Here is a 23345-nt window from a genome sequence, read left to right as displayed (position 1 = left end):
CAGACTACACATATTTTTCAACACAGTCGCATACCTCCTTAGTGACTTTGTCACAACTGTGTGAAATCTTACATGCCATCACCCATTATTTGTTTCTGATGCTTACTCTTTGGTCATGTGTCATCCAGCTGTATGACAGTCCCAAAATTCAGTAACTGTGGATCATCACTCCACGAAGGTTGTCTTTGTGAACAACCACCTTTGTGTGTCAGTAGCACAGAACCCCCTCCTCCACGTTCACTGTACGGAAACTGAGGTACAACAATGCGTTACAACTGATGATAAGATTGCAAGGCGAATACACCACTGAAAGCAGAGTGACAGCACAGCAGAACTTAACAGGGCTGCTCTAATCACTAATTTTTCAGTGAGAGAACTGTGACACTCCAGCGGGGTAAGGTCAGTGCTATGGCATTTCTAGGCAGTTCTGCCTACTGGTCTTGGTTGAGATCCATGTTTTCCCCTGTGCATTTGAAGTCACCAGACTGGGACACCAGATCTCCCCCTCCTGCACCTTGAAATGGTCACTTATCACTTCTGGCCAGATGCATCCAGGCAGGTGTTTTGTGAGTTGAACTAGTGGTATGTTTGGTGTCCCATCTCAGAAGCTGTGGTTGCAGAAGCTGTGTGGAGATCTTAGCCACCATGCCTGTGTCCACAGAAATCACCACTGACATTCTGGAGTCCCAAGTTACACCTGTGTGGCTATGAAATTGGCACAAGTTGGCTTTCAGTGGCAGGGTGACCTCTAGGAGGCACTGCAGTCAGGAAACAAGGATGGAGTCGGTCAGTGTGACGGCATTCCAAACCCCTAGAAGTGTGACGACTACAGGTGGCAACCACTGTAGCTGGTGTCCATGTGTATTTCACTCCATACGAGTGTGTCTGTGTTGCTGTGCTGGGAAGATATTGCCGGGTATGCCATGTCCAAGGCTGTGGTGCAATTAGACTGAGCGTAGTTTGTGGTTGCCTCCTGTGGAGGAGCTCCGCCAGGCTGCAGTTGTGGATGGGAGCAGTCATTATGTGCTCAGAAACATCGTGATCACTGCTGGGGTAGTGGTGATTCCCACATCTTTTAACATTTGCTGCTTAAATGTCTGTATCATCACTCTGCTTCTACATTGGAGGATGGGTGAAATAGTGGACTACAAGGGTTCTCGATACCATTTGAGGCACAATATTGTTAGAAATCTCTCACCGTGAATTGGGGGCTTCTTGCCCAACACATTGGATCAAGGAAGCCCTTTAGTGGTGAGGATCTTGACAAATGCGTTAATGGTGTTGTATTTAATGGTGGATGCCATGCTGGAGTAGGTGTCCACGGCTGTGAGCCACATAAGAGTCCAGAAAGGGGCCCACAAAGTTGAAATGAATGTGATCTCATGGGCAAAGGGGGTCTGGGACAGATGAAAGATTAGATTTAACTTAAATGGTCTGATGCTGGGTGCAAGTGGAATAGCTGTGCACCACAGCTTCCATTACTGTGTTTGACCTTGGCAAGTAAGCAGATTGTTGCACTAGGGCTTTCATCAGTGACACTCCCCTGTGCCCCTGACGGATTGGGTACAAAACTTGGGGCTGTAGTGTGGTAGGGGTGACGGCAAGGTGAGTATCTGTCTCAGTGTCAATCGGATCATTGTCATTGGTGACTGACAGACAGCTGGAGAGGCAAACTCTGGCCCAGAGCTCCAGATTGATGTTCTTCGAAAATTGTGTGGGCTACCTGGGGAGCACATAGTACACAACTCACTATTAGATTGGGAAACAGCACTTATCTACAGTGATTTGTGAAGCTGTAATGGGGAACCTGTCCAATACTTGTCTGCATCTTGTGTCAGCGTGAAAACATGAGAAATTGTGCTGGTCAAAGACTGGGTCTGGTCCCACAGGTAAGTGAGAAAGAGTGTCTGCATTGATGTGTTGCACTGTGGGCTTTGATTGAATGGTATAATTGTAGGAGCTGAGGAAGATCTCCCAACATGTGAGCCATTGTGCTGTCCATTCTGGAAGACGCGAGTGCGGCCCAAAGATCACCACCAGCAGTTTGTGGTCTGTAATTAATGTGGATGTAGTCCGGAAAATATAAATGTGGAACTTCTTAATACCAAAGACAAATGTTAAAGTTTCCTATTCTATCTACGAGTAGTTATTTTGAGTGGATGTTAGCATCTCTGACGTGTAGGCAATCTGTTACTCAGTACCGTTGTCATCCCTATGCGTCAACACTACACCTATCATATGGAGAGGTGTCCATTGCCACGATCAGTGGATGCAAAAGTGAAAGGTGGTGTAAGGCAGGGTGCCGAGTGCAGCATATACTTCAGCTGCGTGGAGTGTGCTTACAGGCAGCCCTGTTGTGAAAATTTTTCTTCTGTACATGGTTTTGCAGATGCACTATATGGGCTCTGTGGGGGAGAAACTTAGAACAATAGTTCATCTTCCCCATAAAGTTTCACAGCTCCTGTAAGTCTAGAGGGTGGGGTAGAGAGTTGATAGCTATGATGTTGCGGCCAATGGACTGGCTCCCTTCTTTGTTGTGCAGGAACACAATTATTCCAATTGCTCCTGAAAATGTGGCGTTTGTCTAAGTGGCACTCAGTGCTGAATCACACAATGTAGTAAATAAGATGCAAAGGTTTCGCAGGTGGTCTTGATATGTAGCACTGTGACAGTTAATTCACTGAGATAGTTTGTGCAAGTGGGTATGGACATGGTTAAATACTCTGGTTATATCTGAACGATTGCTGGAGCTGAAGAGACCCCAAAAGGCAAACAGTTGTACTTACATAAGCCAAAGCGATTATATATAAAACACCATGTTTTGCGACTCCTCGCCCATCGGAATCTGCAAATATGCATCAGTAAGGTCTGTCTCAGAAAAATATTCTCCTCTGACAGCCTATGTGAGGAGCTCTTCTAAACATTGTTGACTTGCAGCCTCCGCAGAGCCTGAGGTAGCCATTGGATTGCCAAAACACCTCCATCGGTGTGGCCCAAGTTGTTCTAACTGTCTGTTCAGTCACCTTAGCCTCATGAAATCTATAGAGTTCCAGGTTAACAGCCATCTGTAAGGAGACGGGAATTGGTCATACTCAACAGAAACAGACCACTGTGCATGAACACAGAGAGACATGAGCCTAGAAATCTGTAACACATTCCAGACCAGGTTCGAAAATGGGCACGGAAGCAGCACAAAGGTCATTGAGTTCCTGGAAGGGAGCTGTGTCAGAGACAACATGAACCGCATCATTGCTGGAGAATCCAAACAGTGGGGAGGCATCCAGATCAAAAATGTTTCCAGCTCAGTGATTGTTGATAACAAACATTCCAGACCAGGTTCGAAAATGGGCACGGAAGCAGCACAAAGGTCATTGAGTTCCTGGAAGGGAGCTGTGTCAGAGACAACATGAACCTCATCATAGCTATCAACTCTCTACCCCACCCTCTAGACTTACAGGAGCTGTGAAACTTTATGGGGAAGATGAACTATTGTTCTAAGTTTCTCCCCCACGGAGCCCATATAGTGCATCTGCAAAACCATGTACAGAAGAGCTGTGTCAGAGACAACATGAACCTCATCATTGCTGGAGAATCCAAATGGTGGGGAGGCATCCAGATCAAGAATGTTTCCAGCTCAGTGATTGTTGATAACAAACAGTGTTATCAGTAGTGAGGCCAAGTATTGTGCTTACCAACTACTGACCACTGGAAAACTTTCGTGTATGAGTTGTAGCATAAATATTATCAATGTCTGATTAAATATTTGTGCACCTTTTTTGAGGAAGTACTCGATTATCGATAACTGCATTCGTTTGCAATAAGTCTGAGGTTGCTATAAATATTGTCTGCCAGGTTGTTAATGTTGAGCATGAACAGCAAGGGTTTCTACACACTTCCCTGGAACATGCTGAAAGTTACTACTAGATCTATAATGGCTCCATCCACAACATTCTGTGTAGTCAAAGCAAGAAATCCTCAAGCCAGTCCCAAATTTTGCTTGATACTCCCTCTGATCATACTTTCATCAATAAGCGTTGCTGTGATACTGGGACATACACATTTCAAAATCAAGAAATATTGCATCTTCCTGAATGCCTTGATCCTTGGCTTTCAGGATGTCGTATAGGAAAAAAAGCATGTGTTGGGTTTAACACAATAAAAGGATGACATGTTGTTTGATGTATGTCATTAAGTTTCAACTCTGAACATGTTATGAGATTCTGCAACAAATGGATGGTAGGTTTTTGATCACTTCTGCTACCCTTTTTCGTAGTCAGAACTTACCTGTGGTTTTCTCCAATTACCGACCACAGTTTTCTTCAACATGAAGATGCAGAAGAGGGGGCAGTGTTTGGTCACTGGGGATGTTGAAACTTAGTCCGTTTTCATGGCAACGTGAGTGAATGAGCTCCAATATTATGGAAAGGATAGATTGATACTCACCGTATGGCGGAGATGTTGGGTCACAGATAAGCACAACAAAAAGACTATAAAACAAGTAAGCTTTCGGCCAAAAAGGCATTCATCCGAATTAGACAACACACACAAATGACCACAGCTGAGACCAGACCTCAGCAACCAGAGACTGTGGTCGTGTGTGTGTGTGTGTGTGTGTGTGTGTGTGTGTGTGTGTGTGTGTGTGTGTGTGTGTGTGTGTGCGCGCGTGTGCACGTGCGTGCATGTGTGTGTGTTTTTTTTATCTAATTCAGATGAATGCTTTATTGGCTGAAAGCTTAATTGTTTGACTGTCTTTTGTTGTGCCTGTCTGTGACTTAGAAACTATACTATATGGTGACTAGCAATCTATGCTTTTCGTAATGTTGTCATTACTCCCCAGAATGTCACAGAGCCACCTCAAGTGTGCACTATGCCTCCCACACACTGCTGGCAGTCACTGCACTAAGTACATATTCATCGTATGTTAAATGAGCACTGCAGTAATATAATAGGACGAGCCAGGGGAGAGGTCGGCTATGGCAATAGCCTCAGCTGCTCTGTGATTATATCCCCAAGATATGCTTGTGAAGCAAATCATACATCATCGATACGGAACTGTTCACGCCTTTTGGGAGCTCTGGGTCAGATTGAGGTGCAGTTGCACATAAACTCCGCTAACTTTTTGATTAGTGATAATTGTCACATCACCAACCAGAGAAGCAGCTCTGAAGTACTGGACACTTCTTTCCATCTACAAGCCCAGATTTTTGTGTTCTCGCTGTTTAGGCAGAGAGTCCTGTGTGTCTATTTGTGTATAGGAGTGGCCCCAAATTGGAGGAAAGTGAGCAGGAATTTACGACATCTGTTTGTTAGCTGTGGTGTACCTCTTTCTGGTCACTCTGACATGCCTTCTACAGTAGTTGGTAGGACCCTCAGAATGGTGCCCAAATATCATCCACCAAGTATTTTTCATTTTATACTATGGCAAAAGCTGCTGACTTTTCCTGTACTTCAGCTAATGGTGAAATAATGACAAATGAGATTTGCAGTTTTCTGTGTCTGCTACTCTGAATTACTAGGGATGCTCGATCCAAACAGTTAGTTATCAGTGATTTGCTTCTTTTCATTTACCCCAGCAGTATTTATGCTTATTACCTTTTAAAGATAGCAATGTCTTACACAAAGTCTTTATTAACAGCTTTTAATGTTGTGTATTTTTTGTTTGAATATATTCATTAATGTAAGTGAGCATGATATGGAGTCAGTTGGATTTTAACAAAGAGTTTAATCAGTTTGTGCCTTGGGTTCCTAATGTTTTAACCACATATGTCTTACCAGTGTAAGAAATGTTGCTAATAACTGTGGTTTTGAATACCAAAATTTAAAAAGATTCTATCAGTTTCTTATGCTTCTATCCACTGTATTCCTGTTTTGCAAACTGTGCTCTGTACCAAATAATTTTACGGTCAACTGTGAAAAAAAACTTACACAAAAGGAAAAAGTGAATGATACACTCCAGTATGCATCCAGTTTGGAATTTTTTAATAAAGTGCTGTGTTTTCTTCTGAGAAAAGTTCTATATTTCCTAGGAACATGCACTGTTGTATGTGACTATGAGACTGCCTGGGTGAGCTCTTTCACAGCCTACTAATTGTTTTGAACAAGTGGATGCCTCTTTGTATATTCAGGATTAGTGACAAATGATTATATTAATTTCTTTGGTTGTTGAGTTGGCAGATACCTCCATATTTGATTTTGCCTTCAATTTGTGGAATGGGGTGACACTTTAAGAAGAAACATTTCTGTATAATTGTTTTAATTGAACTATTCGTAGGTAATGTTGGAAAGGCTACAGATAAGCTTACACTCGAGAGATTAAATGTAAATATTTCGTTGGAGTGTTGTGATGTTTAAGTTCCTGTTTAACTTAGCAAACAGTTCTGAAATAATTCAATTTTCGAATATAAAGTAAAATGTGATTTACCTGCATCCCCCTCGCACTCTCTTTGAACAGTTGAAAATGTGCTGGTAAAAAATATCACACACTTTTTTTTTAGTGACACCAATCTCTTACCTCTCACTGCTTGCATACCGTAGTCTTTTTATCTAATTGTTCTCTTAAAGAAGCCCATCTGCAGTAATTTTGTTTATATTAACAGAGGGACTACCAGAAGCCCAGTTGGTTGCCTCACTACCAGCAGCATGAGCCTCTGTCACCGCAGCAGCCGCCGCCTCTTCCTCCGCCGCCGCTACCACCACCTCCACAAGCCCAGCAACATCAGGCGCATCCCCCACAGCACCAACACCAACACCAACATCAACACCAGCACCATCACCCTCACCCTCATCCTCATGTCCTCTCTTCTTCGGGGACCGGTGACACTTCACAGATAGATCCGAACCAGGTGGAGGATCCCAATGCAGGAAACAATATTGTCGTGGTTCGGAAAGCTGTGACTGCACCTGTCTCTGTTGTTGTACGTATACATTCTTATAATCTTGTTTTTATATATACAATTCTAATAGATTTAACAAAAATATGGCAGAGTAAATTGCTATTCATGACATAGAGGAGGTGCTGAGTGGCGAATGGCAGACAGGCGTATTTATAAGTGTGTGTGTGTGTGTGTGTGTGTGTGTGTGTGTGTGTGTGTGTGTGTGTAAGTTGAGCATGTATGAATATTTATATGTTTCCATAAATCTGAAGAACTTTGTCAGATAGCTCAGTCAGTTTTTAAAGATACCTGTCTGCTGCTGAAAACTTGCTCTATATGGTGAATCACGCTCTATCATAATTTGTATTGTTGTTATTCAGTGTCAGATTTTTACACTATTTAATATATTTAATGTTCTTTCGATTTCTCTGATATCTTTTGAGCACATTCTGAAAAAGTCTTTAAAAATATCTCAGTTATATATTACTGGAAACATGGCAACATGTTTGTCATTTTCAGGCCAATGTTACAGTCACTGTTCTTTAGAAATAGTGTTTCCTGTGGATTTACATTGCAATGGAGAAAAAGTAGTGTTACACCATTAATAATATTAACAGTAATAATAGTAACCTTAGGCTTTTTACAGATGATGTAGTTATATGTAATCAAGTACTGTCTGTAAGAAGCTGTATAAATATTCAGTCAGATCTTGATAATATTTCAAAGTGGTGCAAAGATTGGCAATTTGCTTTAAATGGTCAGAAGTGTAAAATTGTGAAGTTCACAGAATGAAAAAAATGTACTGTCCTAGGACTAACTCGTGCAAATACCTGTGTGTAGCACTCTGTAGGGATATGAAATTGAATGATCACATAGCTTAAACCACAGGTAAAGCAGGTTGTAGACTTAGTTTTATTGGTAGAATACTGCAGAAATGCAATCAGTATACAAAGGAGATAGCTTACAAAGCAATTGTGCAAACGGTCCTAGAGTATTGCTGAAGTGTATGGAATCCGTACCAAACAGCACTGACAGGCGATATTGAATGTATACAGAGAAGGGCAGCACAAATGGTGACAGGTTTGTTTGACCTGTGGGAGAGTGTCACACAGATGCTGAAGAAACTGAACTGGTGGACTCTTGAAGATGGACATAAACTATCCCGAGAAAGCCTATTTATAAAGTTTGTAGAGTGGGCTTTAAATGATGACTCAAGGAATGTACTTCAGACCCTACGTATGACTTCCATAGGGATTATGAGTACAAGATTAGATTAATTGCAGCTCTCATAAAGATATGTGAAAAACTGTTCTACCCACAATCCATATGTGACAAATCCTAATAACTGGTACAGTTGGACATACTGTCTGCCATGCACTTCACGCTGGTTTGCAGTTTGTAGATATAGATAAATAAGTCTCTGCAACGTGATATTGCCCAGACTATTACAGGAATAGCAGAAAAGACCTTTAGAAATTCTGACAATCCCTTTGAATATAGATTTGTTGTGGCCACTGTGACACACTAGGTTACTTCAAGTGCTGCCGCTGGCCAGCTGCCACAGAGACTAGGTCAGAGTTGTTCACTTTAGGTGGCCAATATTCTTCATCTTGTCACTGTGTCCAGTCTGATAAAGATGAGTCAGCACCTCACACCAGTCAGCTCAGTAGAATGGAAAGATGCTAGAATTTCTCATTACAGATCCTGGGTGATAGGATTTTACAGTAAGAATTATTCAACTGTTTGATCAGAGGCCTCATTTGGGTGAGAAAGCAATTTTCATATTTTCGCAAGCTGACTTGCTAAGCCTTTTACTTAAATGGATATCTTATCGCAGATAATGACAATATTAAAGAAACGTGGAAGTCTTACTGTGTGACGATATTATGAAAAGGAAAGTTGCTACTCACCATATTGTGGAGATGCTGAGTTGCCGATAGGCACAATGAAAAGACTGCCACAAATAAGCTTTCACCCTCTAAGCCCTTTGTCAAAAATAGATGATGCGTGCGTGCGTGTGCGCACACACACACACACACACACACACACACACACACACACACTGGTGTAGAATACAGGATTTGTCTAAAATTTTTCAGGAAAACTTTTGGAAAAATAGATTTATTTGAAGTATTGCTCAAAATTCTTCGAAGTACAGCCCTCGAGCATTGTACTGCCAGTAGCTTTTCTGCAGCCCAAAGGCACTTTTAGGTGGATTCCAGGAGATCCTTAAGGGCACACATGCAAGTTTCTTTGGCGGCACAGGTGGTGTCCTTTGGGAAAGTATTTCACTTTTGGAAACAGGAAATAATCTGTTGTTGCCAAGTCAGGACTGTAAGAGGGTAGGGGAATTGCCACAATGCGGTGAATAATGTTTATAAAATAACTGGGTAAATGATCCGCACCATGGGAGTTGCTGGAAAACAGTGGACCTATAGACTTTTGCAAGATATGAAAAGAAGAAAAGGCATAAGCTGACAAAATAGGCATTGTGATCACTAGAGACCGGATTATATGCACCATAAAAACCTTAAAATATACATGAAAAATGCGTAATGCGTGTGCATGTCAGTTACTAGGAAGAGTGCTGGTCATGTGAAAAATCGATACATTTAGAATGCTGATATCATTTTCTGAATACTTTGTGGTAGAGGTTAGGAAGGGGGCCTTTCTGGGATCGTTTTCCAAAAATTTGCAAAATGGGGTCACATACCGTGTTTCAAGAATTGTTCCTTCTTGGCTATTGTTGTCGGTAACAAGTGGATGCAATGCAAGTGAGTCACACCGAAATAGTTGATATGTACAGGACCAACTTCGAGATGTATCGCATGCCGAGATGCATGCTCAAAAACCCCATAATATATTATTTAAAAAACAGCATACAATCATGAATTTTTTGATCAGCATTAACTTTTAATTAATACTATTGGACCAAAGCCCCATTTACAATTTATTTTACATTTTTCTGCTGCTATAAAGATAAACGACCAAGTACTGTTCCAAATGTTCGGTAGTAAGATTGTGTCTTCGTTCACTCAAAACATTTTTATAAGCAGAAGAGGACTGTTCTACATCAACTGAGGTACCTGGGCAGTGTTTGAATTTGGGTGCTATGTTGGCACTTATTGTTTCTGGTAAAAGTTCACCCATCCCATTATTAAACTATCAATTTGGCACAAGGGTTCAAAGCCTGGATTATTGTTTAAAATGTTTTCAGACTTTTCTTTCAGTTTTCTTGGGAATACCTCCGGCCATGAGGAGTTTGCTAGAATAATTTTATTCATTAACTCAATAAATTCATTCAACACCAAACCTTGATGAGTTTGAAGCTCTTTAATACATGCAGGTATATGGGAAAAACGAGAGATAATCACAGCAATGTCTTTTTTAATACCGAAATCATTAAAAGCTTCCTTGCACTGGCAAAATGACAAAGCCTCTGCACTATCGCAGTTGTTTACTACCCCTCTAATGGCCTCAAAATGTTCTATGTAAAACAACACAGCTTCGACCCACGTAACCCAACGAGTTACCACTGGTTTGTGAGGTAAAGGCACATTCGGTAGTTTTTCTTCGTAGGTCTTGATGCAAGCAGGAGCCTTTTGAAACACTTTTTTTGTGGATGAAATCGGTTTATTTACATTCACAAATGTGGAACATACTTCTTGTTATAACATCAAGTTGAACAAATATATTTCTAGGACGACACAGTACATGTAAGTCACGGATCAAGTAAACAAAGGAAGACGTGTGTACACTGTAACAGTCAAATCAGCACTGAGTCCAAGTCTAGCAGCCGCTGGCTGGCTGGCCACTTAGGTGGCATGGCTGCTGCATGGCTGGCAGACAGCGCTGCATGTAAAGGACGTGCGTAACTGCGCGGCGGCACTTTGAAAGATCGGCGAGTCACAACACTTTGAATTTTTTGCACAGGTCTTGATGGAGGTGGCCAGTAGATTGCTAACGTCCATAGGTGTTGTCTGACTGGCCGTAAAGTCTCGAGGAGGAGGCTTCCCGTACGGACGGAAGTGTCCCCGATGACAACGAGTTGAGATGACAGGAGACGTGGGGGTCGAATCTGCTGGGGCCCCGCGCACCAATGTGCCCGTTGCGGCAAGTCCGGTTCTTATAACAGGAGACATGGGCGATGTGTTGGTGTCTGTAGGAGGAGGAGGCGAGTAGAGTTGCTCCGACAGATGATGGTCATCTGGTTCCTGCATGGGCACATCTCCTGGTGTCGTCCGTTCTTGTGCTGGCACCGATATGATGATGAGAGGACTGTGTTGCGAATAATGAAAGATTCCAAGATCCATAGCGGCAGGTAGTGCCGAAGGTGGTATAGCAGCATCCGGAACAGGTGTTGCCGGCACACGAGGCCGAAGCTGCAACACCCCTGTCTGTCTGGATTTCGAACAGGCATCAGCCACGGTGTTTTAAGATGTGACCAGGACTCCATTTTGGCCGCCTGCCATATCCTCCCCGTACCCATACGAGGTCGCTGGCGGTGAACCGGCCAAGCGAAGACACCCGCGGCCGTGAGGTGGAAGGCTGCAGAAGATGAAGTAGCGTGTGGGGCTGTTGGCCATGTAAGAGCTCAGCCGGGTTGTGGTCGTCCATGGGGGTGAAACGGTAAGAAGCCAGAAATTGGAGAAGCGCATCATCAGCAGCAGAAGAAGTCAGGAGTTTCCTCATCTGAGCCTTAAATGTGCGGACCAATCGTTCAGCCTCACCGTTTGACTGTGGATGGAACGGAGGGGCCGTGACATGTGTGACGCCATGACGGGCACAAAAATCCGCAAAATCGGAAGAGGCAAATTGCGGACCATTATCAGTAACAAGAGTAGAGGGAAGGACTTCCAAAGAGAAAATGCGAGCTAGAGCATTGGTGGTTGCCACGGTGGTAGGCGACGTGCAACAGACAATGAAAGGAGAGTTAGAGTAGGCATCAATAACGAGAAACCAATAAGTAACTAAAAAAGGTCTCGCAAAGTCAGCATGAATATGCTCCCAGAGCTTCTCAGGCGAAAGCCACGGTGACGAAGATGAATTCGGGGCGGCGGCCTGTGATGCACAAGGGCCGCAGGCAGCGACCATGTGTGCGATTTCAGAGTTGATGCCGGGCCAGTACACATGACGGCGCGCCAGAGATTTTGTGCGAGAGACAGTCGATGCTGGGCCAGTACACATGATGGCGCAAAAGAGGTTTTGTGCGAGAGAGGCCGCAGTGCCCTTGGTGAAGGAGGCGCAAGACCGAAGCCCGCAAAGACGCAGGTACCACAACATGTGACGAAGCATTGTCGATGGAAAGGAGGATAACACCATCCCTAGCCGTTAGGTGGTAACGCAAAGTGTAGTAGTTTCGCAACGGATCAGAAGTCTTAGCAGACGGATGATCTGGCCAAACCTTCTCAATACCGCTTAAAACCCTGGAGAGGGTAGGATCAGAACCCGTAGCAGTTGCCAGCCGGTCCCCGGTGATGGGGAACCTGTCCACAACTCGCTGCTCGGCAACATCCAGGTGGAAACACAAAAGTTCATCCCTATCGAGTGCCAGATCAGGACCCATGCGAAGGCGAGACAGTGCATCAGCATTCACATGTTGAGCCGTCGACCGGAAATGAATCTCATAATTGAACCGAGACAAGTAAAGAGCCCAAAGCTGGAGGCGGTGTGCAGCCTTGTCAGAAAGTGATGTTGATGGATGAAACAAGGAAACAAGTGGTTTGTGATCCGTAACAAGATGAAATTTGGATCCTTAGAGAAAAACACCAAACTTATGAAGAGCATAAATAATGGCCAAAGCTTCTTTTTCAATTTGAGCGTTTTGGAGGCATAAGCAATGGGTTGTTCAGAACCGTCAGAAAAATGGTGCCCAAGGACTGCACCGACCCCGTATTGAGAGGCGTCTGTGGCAAGAACAAGATGTTGGCCAGATCGATAAGTAGGCAGGCCCGGGGCCTGTATCAGCATAGTCTTAAATTTCTAGGAAACCGCATTGCATGACGCGGACCAGTGCAAAGGCACGTTTTTATGCAACAGGCGATGCAACGGCTGAGCCACCACAGCAGCCGATGGTAAAAACTTGTGATAGTATGCTATTTTCCCCAAGAAGGCGTGTAGATCCTTAGCAGATGTAGGGCGAGGAAGGGTATCGATCACAGCGACAGTTTGCTGAAGCGGACGAATACCATCCCGAGAGAGTTGAAACCCCAAGTACGTGATACATGCCTGAAAAAATTTTTATTTCTGAACATTACACTTAAGACCGGCAGTCTGTAAGACATGAAAAAGTATGTGGAGATTATGAAGATGTTCTTCAGTGGTGGAGCCAGTGACAACAATGTTGTCCATGTAATTTATACACCCAGGAACAGGGAGCAATAATTGTTCCAAGAATCGCTGAAAGAGAGCGGGGGTGCTGGCCATCCCGAATGGCAATCGTTGGTATTGATAGAGGCCGAAAGGCACGTTAAGAACCAGAAACTGCCGGGAAGCAGTGTCGAGAGGAAGTTGATGATAAGCTTCTGACAGGCCAAGTTTAGAAAAATACTGGCCTCCAGCAAGTTTAGTGAACAATTCTTCAGGTCAGGGCATAGGGTAAGTGTCGATGAGGCATTGAGCATTTACAGTGGCTTTGAAATCGCCATAGAGACGAATATCACCATTGGGCTTAGCAACGACAATGACAGGAGAGGACCACTCACTGGAAGTGACAGAAAGCAAGACCCCCGAAGCAGTGAGACGATTCAGCTCCCGTTTGACCCGATCACAAAGGGCCACAGGACTGGGCAGAGCCCGAAAAAACTTAGGCCGAGCAGTGGGTTTGAGCGTGATACGAGCTTCAAAGTCGTTTGCATGGCCTAACCCAGGAAAAAAAGGGGACGAAAATGTCCTCTCCAAGAAATCCAATTTGGCATAAGGAATAGCATCAGGGACGATATTGACAGAGTTATCTATGGAGAATCCAAAAACGCGAAAGGCATTGAAACCAAAAAGATTCTCCATGTTACTATGGTCGACCACAGATATGGAAACAGTGCGAACGACAGATTTTTTAAGATACCTCAGCATTAAATTGTCCCAAGAGAGAAATCTTCTGTTTATTGTACATCCGTAATTGCCTAGTGACAGGTGATAGGATTGGAGAACCCAACTGAAGATATGTCTGAGAATTGATGATAGTGGCAGCAGAACCAGTATCCACCTGCATACGAACATCCCAACCAAGGATTTGGACAGTGAGAAATAACTTCCCTGAAAGGGAATAAGTACCGTTGACAGACAACACAGAAGCATAATCAGCACCACATTCATGAACGTCAGGTATGCGGTCAGATTTGCAAATGGATGACACATGACCCTTCTTTTTGCATTTGTAACACATGGCCCAACGTTGGGGACAATCCTCTCGGTAATGTTTTGTAAAACACCGCGGACATGAAGGAAGTTGCCGTGGGTTTTGCTGCAGTTGTTTAGAGGTTTGTTTACGGTTAGGCTGAGGCTGCGCTTGGGAGCGTACTGCGGCCATGTTGGCCGGCGGGCACACGCCGCACGCTTCGTCAACAGCGCACAGAGGTTGTACTTCCCCGACGTAACCCCATGCCTCTATTTGCACTCCAGCGGTGTGAGAAATTTCAAAAGACTGAGCGATGGATAGGACTTCATCTAGAGTTGGATTTGCCAACTGAAGGGCACATTGCCTAACTTCAATGTCGGGCGCTGATCGGATAATAGCATCCCGTACCATGGAATCGGTGTAGTATTCTTTGTGAACATCAGTAACAAATTGACACTTTCGACTGAGGTCGTGAAGTTCAGCAGCCCAAGCGCGATAGGATTGATTCGGTTGTTTTTGACAACGATAAAAGGCAACACGAAAGGCTATCAAATGCGTATGCTTTTGAAAATATACGAACAGAAGTGGGCACATTTCAGCGAACGACAAAGACGCAGGATCTTTCAAAGGAGCCAACTGCAACAACAACCGGTACATTTGAGGTGAAATCCATGAAAGGAACAGAGACTTACATGTTTGGTCGTCCGTGACATGAAATGCCAAGAAGTGCTGTCGAAGACGTTTTTCGTAATCGGACCATTCTTCCGTCGTAAGGAGGAAAAGGAGGTAGAGACAACGACGAGAGACGCCCTACATTAGATGCCGCGACGAAATCACGAATCGCAGATGTGAGAAGCGTTTGCTGTTCAATGAGACCTTGCAATAGCTGCTCTAAACTAACCATGGAAACCTGTGGGTCAACGATGAAAAAGAAAAATTCACTACCTCGTTACCAATTGTTATAACGTCAAGTTGAACAAATATATTTCTAGGATGACACAATACATGTATGTCACAGATCAAGTAAACAAAGTAAGATGTGTGTACACTTTAACAGTCAAATCAGCACTGAGTCCAAGTCTAGCGGCCGCTGGCTGCCTGGCCGCTTAGGTGGCACGGCTGTTGCATGGCTGGCAGACAGCTCCGCATGTAAAGGACGCGCGTAACTGCGCGGCGGCACTTTGAAATATCGGCAAGTCACAACACTTCTCCAGCAAGGCAATGTACTCCATGAGCGAAGCATGTCACATGAATCAAATTGGGATAAAATACTCGGAGGGCTTTTCTTGCTTTAATCATATAGGGAGCAGCATCTGAAATAAACACAAGCACCCTTTCATCTGCAGAAGATTCTGGAAATATTTTTCTAGTGCCCACATTCACAAATCTGGCGATTGTAGAATGGTTTACTTTCTCGAGCTCTTTGCAGGCCACTAAATAGGAAGAAGAAGGTTCTTCTTTCGAAGTACAAATAGTTAACTTTGCAATGTAATGGCTATAGCTGACATCCAGATAATGCTGTCCTTGAGTTCATTGCGTATTTCTTCACAACATTTATGTAAATTGTCAGTGTGTAATTTTTACGCAATGTTAATTCATCTGGTATATTTTGATTTAAGCAATATTTGTGCAGGAAGCCTTTGAGGATAGGGTTTGTACATTTGTGAAGAGGCATATTGCTTGCAATGAATGCTTCACAAAGATCTATGGTAAACCGACTTTTTTGGTTACCTTTGGACAAAATCCTGCTACTGCAACTTGCTGTTGTCAGAAATTGTCATTGCCTTTTCTTCTGCATTCCTGCGATTTGAAGGCTTGTCTTGACATGCTGGTCTATTTGAAACTATTTTTTCAAGAAACATTTTTCTCACAAACTCGACAATGTAAAACAATTCCTTCCTTTGTAAATATTCCAGGATATTCAGCTATCCCACGAAACGACATTTCTTTTTTTGGACGGCATGTTGCACAACATGTTACACACTACGTGTTGTAAACACATTAAGATGTGTACAAGTAAATAAAAAGCTAAACTGAAACAATGGACATGCGATTAAAATCTCACGTGGTTTAATTGTTGCCGACGCATATGTATGACAGCAGAGGGGATTAACTGGCGACACAGGCACAGGAGCATTGACTCTCTGCCTGTTCCTGTTACTCTTCTGTAATGATTTCACTAGGCAGTGGCTTCTCGGTTAGCAATTGCACGCAGTTCTAGGTCGTGGTCAATCTATGAGACATCAAAACTAGATCGAGCTAGACCGCCCATCTAAATTTTTAAAATATTGTAAACATAGAGCGAAAATATGCATCATCACTAGCTTTTAGTTAAAATATGCAATAACTGGTGAAAAGGAGTTAAATATGCAAATGCATATAATCCGGTCTCTAGTAATCAAAGTTTTAAAGAAAGGTGAAAGAAAGAAATATTGTAACTATAATGGTATCATTTTAATGTCTCAAGTGGGTAAATGTTATGAAAGAATTGTAGAGCATAAGCGAAGATGCCCCATTGAAGAAAAATCTTTTGGTGGAACTGTATCAACAACAATTTAATTTTTGCGATTTAATTAATGGAAAAATACTGCGAGCACACCTGAGACCTGTGACTAGCCTTTTTGGATATAAAGGAAGTGTTTGGTGCTGTGAACAGGGAAAAGGTGTGGGAAACACAAAGAAAATTGGAATGCAAGGTGACATGGTGCACAAGATGAAGAATTTGTATGAAGATACCCACAGTACAGTCAAAACACACTTATAAATGACTCAAAACTACATCATACAACGTGGGTTAAGGCAAGGTGGAGTCCTGTCTCTTCTTCTTTTTGTTACCTTAATGAACAAGATCCAATGAAAGTACACCAAATTATTGGTGGTGGAAGAAATGAATGCTATGTTGTTTGCTGATGCTGTACATCTGTGGGCCAATTCTAAAGAAGACCTTCAAGATCAAATAAACACCTGAGCAGAAGCTGGTCTCATCTTCAGCCGGGAGGAAAGTGAGGCACTAGTCATGAAAATGTATGAGTAACCAATGGGACATGTTGAAATGGTGGGAAAATAGCTACTAATGACGGATTATTTTGGATATCTTGGCAGTGTTGTCTCGGGTACTGCTCATATAGATGAAGAAACCTCTCACAGAATTAAAGCAGGTAGTAACTTCTATCATATCATTAAAGACCGAATATGGAACAAGACTGGATCACTGAAATGTAGAAGTGTCATCTGGGAAACTTATTACAGGCCCATTTTGACATATGTGGTTGTGAAACACAGACTTGAGAAGTAAAGACATTGGCGTAATTCAGGCAGTTGTGATGAGGTGTGTTCTTAGCGTGATTGGAAACACGTGGAGGAAATCTGGAAGCAGGCTTAAGTTGTAAGACTAAAAGACAAAATAACATGTGCGACATGTGGTTGCTCACAGGCTACAAAGACTAACGTACAGTCTGAAGCTCAGAGATGAAAAGTAAAAGGGCGACCAAGACGTGTGTATAAAGATAAATCTGACTTCAAGTAGAGGAGACATTTCAGAGATGGCATCAAAGAGGAGAATAATTTAAATGACGGTACTTGGTTGAGAAGCCTCAATTGCCAAGCTGTTGAATAAGATGGAACAATGTGGGATATGATGATGAATCATTAAACTGTGACAACTTACTGAAGAACTATAGCTGTTTATTATAGAATAATGTGAATTTCTACCATTCTGAACTCTGTGTGATCTAAATAATACTTTGTACCATATTTACCCGAGTATAAGACGACCCCCCCCCCCCCCCCCCGCCCGCCCGCCCCTTTTTAAGAGGCTCCTTGAAAAAAAATTATTTTTAATATATTCTGACTATTTGCCATTTATTGATTATCTAGATTTTGATAGTGGTAGGATAAATAAAATAAACAAAAAAATTGTTTACATTAATTTTCTGACCATTTTTTTCTCTGCTTTATAACTGTTTCTTCCTCCCTCATGCATGTCATCAGTTTATATCTGTTCTTTTACTAAGAAGGGGTGACATGAAAAGAGGGCCAGATGATTTCGTGAAAGGTGTAGTGGTTGGACTTGAAAAATAGTTATTGCATAGAGTTTAGCTCAAATGGGAGAATCATTTATAAAGAAGCATCTTACTTATGCAACAGCGTAAGTGTGTGGGACTTGGTAGAAGACCTGTAATCTTATCGTGAAAATATTGGAAGTTGTGCCATTGCCTGTTTAACAAAAGGGTGCCATGACTATGTTAGTTGAAACTGAAATAATGACAAAATAATTTGAAGGTATTGGACTTTGAAATCCCTGAACTAAGTGTTTGAGAAGACAAGGTTCTTGGATATCCTGGCCATGCAATATGCACTAACAGCATTGACAATTTCTGCTGGCCAGACGCATCTCTTTGTTATCGGCATATTGTGACAGTCCCATAGACAATTTAAAACTATGACAAGAAAGATGGATTAATGCTAACTAAATTATTTGAACAACTGATTGCATTAAGTTAAATATATTTTATGATGTTTACTTAAATGTTGCACATTACAAAATGGTTGTCGCACCTGTAATAGAAAAGGCATCTAGTCGTAACTAGAGGTAAAACAGAAGTGTGTCTCCTTCATAGCAATGTGGGAGATGTAAAAAAAAAAATCATAGATTTATTTAAACAAAAATCTGTAGTCTATGGCATCACAATTTTTAATCATCATCATCATCATATCACCCTGATAGCACAGCTTTGGAGGTTTTCGTTACGGTGAGACTTGAGAACACAGATTTTTTCCAAATATGTAGTGGATTTCACTTCTATATTGATGTGAGAATGTTACAACGTCTCTTACTTCCAAACATATCTCTTGCCCTCTGCTCTCTCAGTAGCTGTGTAGAAAACCACCTGAAACACTCCCATTCAATTGCGTCATATGTCGAGTCGATTCTGAGTACAAATGGATCCAGGTAAACCAAAGTTTAAATATGGTAACCATAGCCGAAGTACGCAGTGTAAATTCACTTGGATGGCAGCAAGAAGTAATTTGCTGCCTACTCGCAACTCCCCTCCCTGCACTCATTATAGTTGTCACGTAAGCTCGTGTTACTGTTTCCCCTTAAAGCCTTCCATAGTTCTGTGCTTGAGCAACAGTGAAACACAGATGGGTATATCTTCTAGGGTGCAGGTCATATTTAACAACAGCAACTAATACGTAAATAAAAGGTTACAATCATGATTCAATCCCATTCTCAAACTTCTGCTCATCCTGCGATCTAGTACCGTCTGTTGGTGCAATCTCCACAGTGGGTCTTTCTGTTATAATTTGTTCTTGCGAGAGCAATTACAGTCAGTTTAATGTGATTGGTTTGATTTTTAAACATGTAAATCTGGGTTAATTTTTTTTCTTGTGCCATCTGGATGTCAGAATCCTGTTCTAAAGCTGATTAAAAGCTGATAACATTTCTCCTGATATTCTAATACCTGAAAAGCTACCAAATTGTCATTTGCGACACAGTTCGTAAATCATTGGTTTTTCATACCCAGATGAAATACTGACTTGGGTTCAGAATTGTGTAACTGTTTTTGAAGGACAAAATTTTTGCCTTTGAACATTACCTCTACTTCAGAAGCTGCATAAATGTATGCATATGGTACTCATACATGTATGACAACTTCTATTGCAAACTTATTCAAATGCAGCAAAGTGGGTGAGTTTATAGAATTTAATGCTGTTTCCTCATGTATTTCACAAAGTTGTCAATCTTTTAAACAGTAGTGCATACTTTGCAGTTTCTGTATCCATCCGTTGCACAAGCACCGCGAACCAGACGTCACAAGCTTGATAGAACGAGGTTGTTACTGTATAGAGCGCTTCTGTGTATCAGTAAATCTCGAGCCTATTCAAACAAAAGTATTGTTTGCTAAGCCCTACCCTTCAGAACTCTTCAAAATAAATTTGTACAAAACACAGCTGCCAAAGCTTCATCTAAAAATGCAAGGTGACCCCTACATTAATCTGTTAAAATACTGTAAAAATGTTTACCTCAGCAGAAATAGTTTAATCTGTGAATATAAGATCACCTTGTATTTTTTGAATGACGAATTTGGGGAAAAACCTCATCTTATAATCGGGTAAATACCATAGTATAAATTATTAAAGAAATATTTCTTAACAGACTTTGAAGTGATTGAATTTTAGTTATCTTTTTATTCTACTTGAGCAATTTATTGTACGCTTTATTCCTTTATCGAAAATTGTGTCTTTTATTTGTGTACTCTTGGTAAATGTAAGTTTAATGCGACTCTTGTTCCATGATCATGAATGCTGTTGTTTGTGTGGTAATTGCTGATGTTTTTCTTGTTGTGGTAGGTGAACCCACCCTATCCAGTCAGAACCCCAGCTGTTTAAACAAGTCTCTATAGGAAACTCAGTTGCTATTTTTAGTTAATATTCCAATGGACCTTTTCTTTGGTTTGAAGACTGTGTTCATGATTAGTGTATGATGTTGTTCTGGACTTCAGTTGAAAGGATGGTTTGAAGTTTCTCCCCACATTAATTAAGCTTCTTTATTTCTGCACAACTATCACAACCTAAGTACATCAGATCTACTTACTGTGTTCAAGCCTTGGTCACTCTCTGCAGTATTTATTCCCCACGCACTTTCTTAATTGCCAGTGTGACAATTCTTTGCTGCCTCACATGTGTCCTATCACCTGAACACTTCTTTTGGTCAAGCTGTGCCATGAATTTCTGTTTTTCCAATTTGATTCAGTACCGCTTCGTATTATTCAATCTACTCATCTAATCTTCAGTATATTTCTACAGCACCTCATTTCAAAAGCTTCTCTCTTCTTCTTATCTCAATTACCTGTCGTCCATGTGTCACATCCACACAAAGTGACACTACAAACAAATACATTCAGAAAAGACTTCCTAACACTTAAATTTATATTAGTTGTTAATGAATTCCTCTTTATCAGTTGAAAATCAAACAATGGAAAATCCAGGATGGAATGTAACAATGTTATGAAAAGGAAAGTTGCTACTCACCATATAGGGAGATGATGAGTCGCAGATAGGCACAACAAAAAGACTGTCAAACAAGTGAGCTTCCGGTCAACGAGGCCTTCATAGACAGACAGACAGAGAGAGAGAGAGAGAGAGAGAGAGAGAGAGAGAGAGAGAGAGAGATAGTCACACAAACACAATGTGGTTTCAGTTGCCTGAGACTGCAGTCGTGTGTGTTGCATTTGTGTGTGTGTGTGTGTGTGTGTGTGTGTGTGTGTTCTATTTTTGACGAGAGCCTTACTGGTCAAAAGCTTTATTTGTGACAATCTTTTTGTTGTGTCTGTCTGCGACTCAGCATCTTCTTTATCAGTTGAAGACATAAAGTCTGATGATGAGTCAGTGATCGTATTTTGTCATTTTATTTTACAAGTCTATCTTGATCACACAAACTTTTACACTTCAATATTACTGGGTTCGGTTACTGCCGTTGCATTTTATATCTGTCCTACTTCGGCCATCATGAGTTATTTTGCTGCCCATATAACAAAACGCCTCTACTACTTTCAGTGTCTCATTTCCTAATCTAATTCGCTCCACATTGTCTGATTGACTTTTACATTCCATTACCTTTGTTTTACTTTTATTAATGTTCATCTTGTAATCTCTTTTCAAGACACTATACGTTTCGTTCATCTACTCTTCCAAGTCCTTGGATGCATCTCACAAAATTAAAATTTTATTGGCAAACTGCAAAGTGTGTATTTCTTTTTCCTGAACTTTAATTCCCTTTCCAAATTTCTCCTTTGTTTCCTTCACGTCTTATTCAATACACAGATTGAGTAGCATTGGCAACAGGTTACAACCTTATCTCAATACCTTTACAACTATGGCTTCTCTTTCCTGTTCTTTGAACGTTACAATTGTCGCCTTGTTTTTATACAAGTTATAATAATCCTACAGTCTCTGTATTTTACTCCTGCTACATTAAAAATTTCAAAGAATGTAGTTAGTTCACATTCTCAAAAGCCTTCAATAAATCTACAGATGCATATGAACATAGATATGCATTTCTACCACATATCTTGTAACATAAGTTGTTGGGTCGATATTGCATATGTTTCTCCAGAACCCAAACTGACCTTCCTTGAGGTTGGCTTCTACCACTTTTTTCCATTCTTTTGTAATATTATTTGTGTCAGTATTTTGCAACCAAAAACATTCATGCCTGTCAGCACTTGCCTTCTTTGAAATTGGATTTATTACATTGTTCCCGAAGTCTGAGGTTATTTTGTGTGTCTCACATATCTTGCATACCAGATGAATAATTTTGTCATGGTTTGATCTTCTTAGGATCCAATAAATTTGAGGGAATGTTATCTACCCAAGGAGCCTTGTTTCCACTGAAGTGTTTCAGTGCACTGACAAATTCGTCTCACAGTATAGTATCTCCCATCTCATCTTCACATATTTTTGCTTCTCGTTCTATAGTATTCTCCTCGTGTTTGTTCCTGTCTTCTACATCTACATCTACATTTATACTCCGTAAGCCACCCAATGATGTGTGGCGGAGGGCACTTTACGTGCCACTGTCATTACCTCCCTTTCCTGTTCCAGTCACGTATGGTTCGCGGGAAGAACGACTGTCTGAAAGCCTCCATGCGTGCTCTAATCTCTCTAATTTTACATTCGTGATCTCCTCGGGAGGTATAAGTAGGGGGAAGCAATATATTCGATACCTCATCCAGAAATGCACCCTCTCGAAACCTGGCGAGCAAGCTACACCGCGATGCAGAGCGCCTCTCTTGCAGAGTCTGCCACTTGAGTTTGTTAAACATCTCCGTAACGCTATCATGGTTACCAAATAACCCTGTGACGAAACGCGTCGCTCTTCTTTGGATCTTCTCTATCTCCTCCGTCAACCTGATCTGGTACGGATCCCACACTGATGAGCAATACTCAAGTATAGGTCGAACGAGTGTTTTGTAAGCCACCTCCTTTGTTGATGGACTACATTTTCTAAGGACTCTCCCAATGAATCTCAACCTGGTACCCGCCTTACCAACAATTAATTTTATATGATCATTCCACTTCAAATCGTTCCGCATGCATACTCCCAGATATTTTACAGAAGTAACTGCTACCAG

The 23345-nt window shown here is 41.7% G+C and overlaps 1 protein-coding gene across 2 annotated transcripts in view; it reads left to right on the top strand.

Annotated features, from left to right (window-relative positions):
* LOC124711598 (homeobox protein slou-like) overlaps positions 1–23345 on the top strand; it is a 141732-nt gene that overhangs the window by 23182 nt on the left and 95205 nt on the right. For both annotated transcript variants that reach the window (XM_047241754.1, XM_047241755.1), the window contains exon 3: positions 6597–6914. In XM_047241754.1, the coding sequence (XP_047097710.1) occupies positions 6597–6914 (318 nt within the window). The remainder of the gene's footprint in view (positions 1–6596; positions 6915–23345) is intronic.

The sequence above is a fragment of the Schistocerca piceifrons genome, chromosome 8 (assembly GCF_021461385.2).
Source record: "Schistocerca piceifrons isolate TAMUIC-IGC-003096 chromosome 8, iqSchPice1.1, whole genome shotgun sequence".
In the NCBI taxonomy this organism is placed as follows: domain Eukaryota; kingdom Metazoa; phylum Arthropoda; class Insecta; order Orthoptera; family Acrididae; genus Schistocerca; species Schistocerca piceifrons.
The sequence above is the reverse complement of the archived record's forward strand: the minus strand, read 5'-3'. Positions and strand labels throughout refer to the sequence as shown.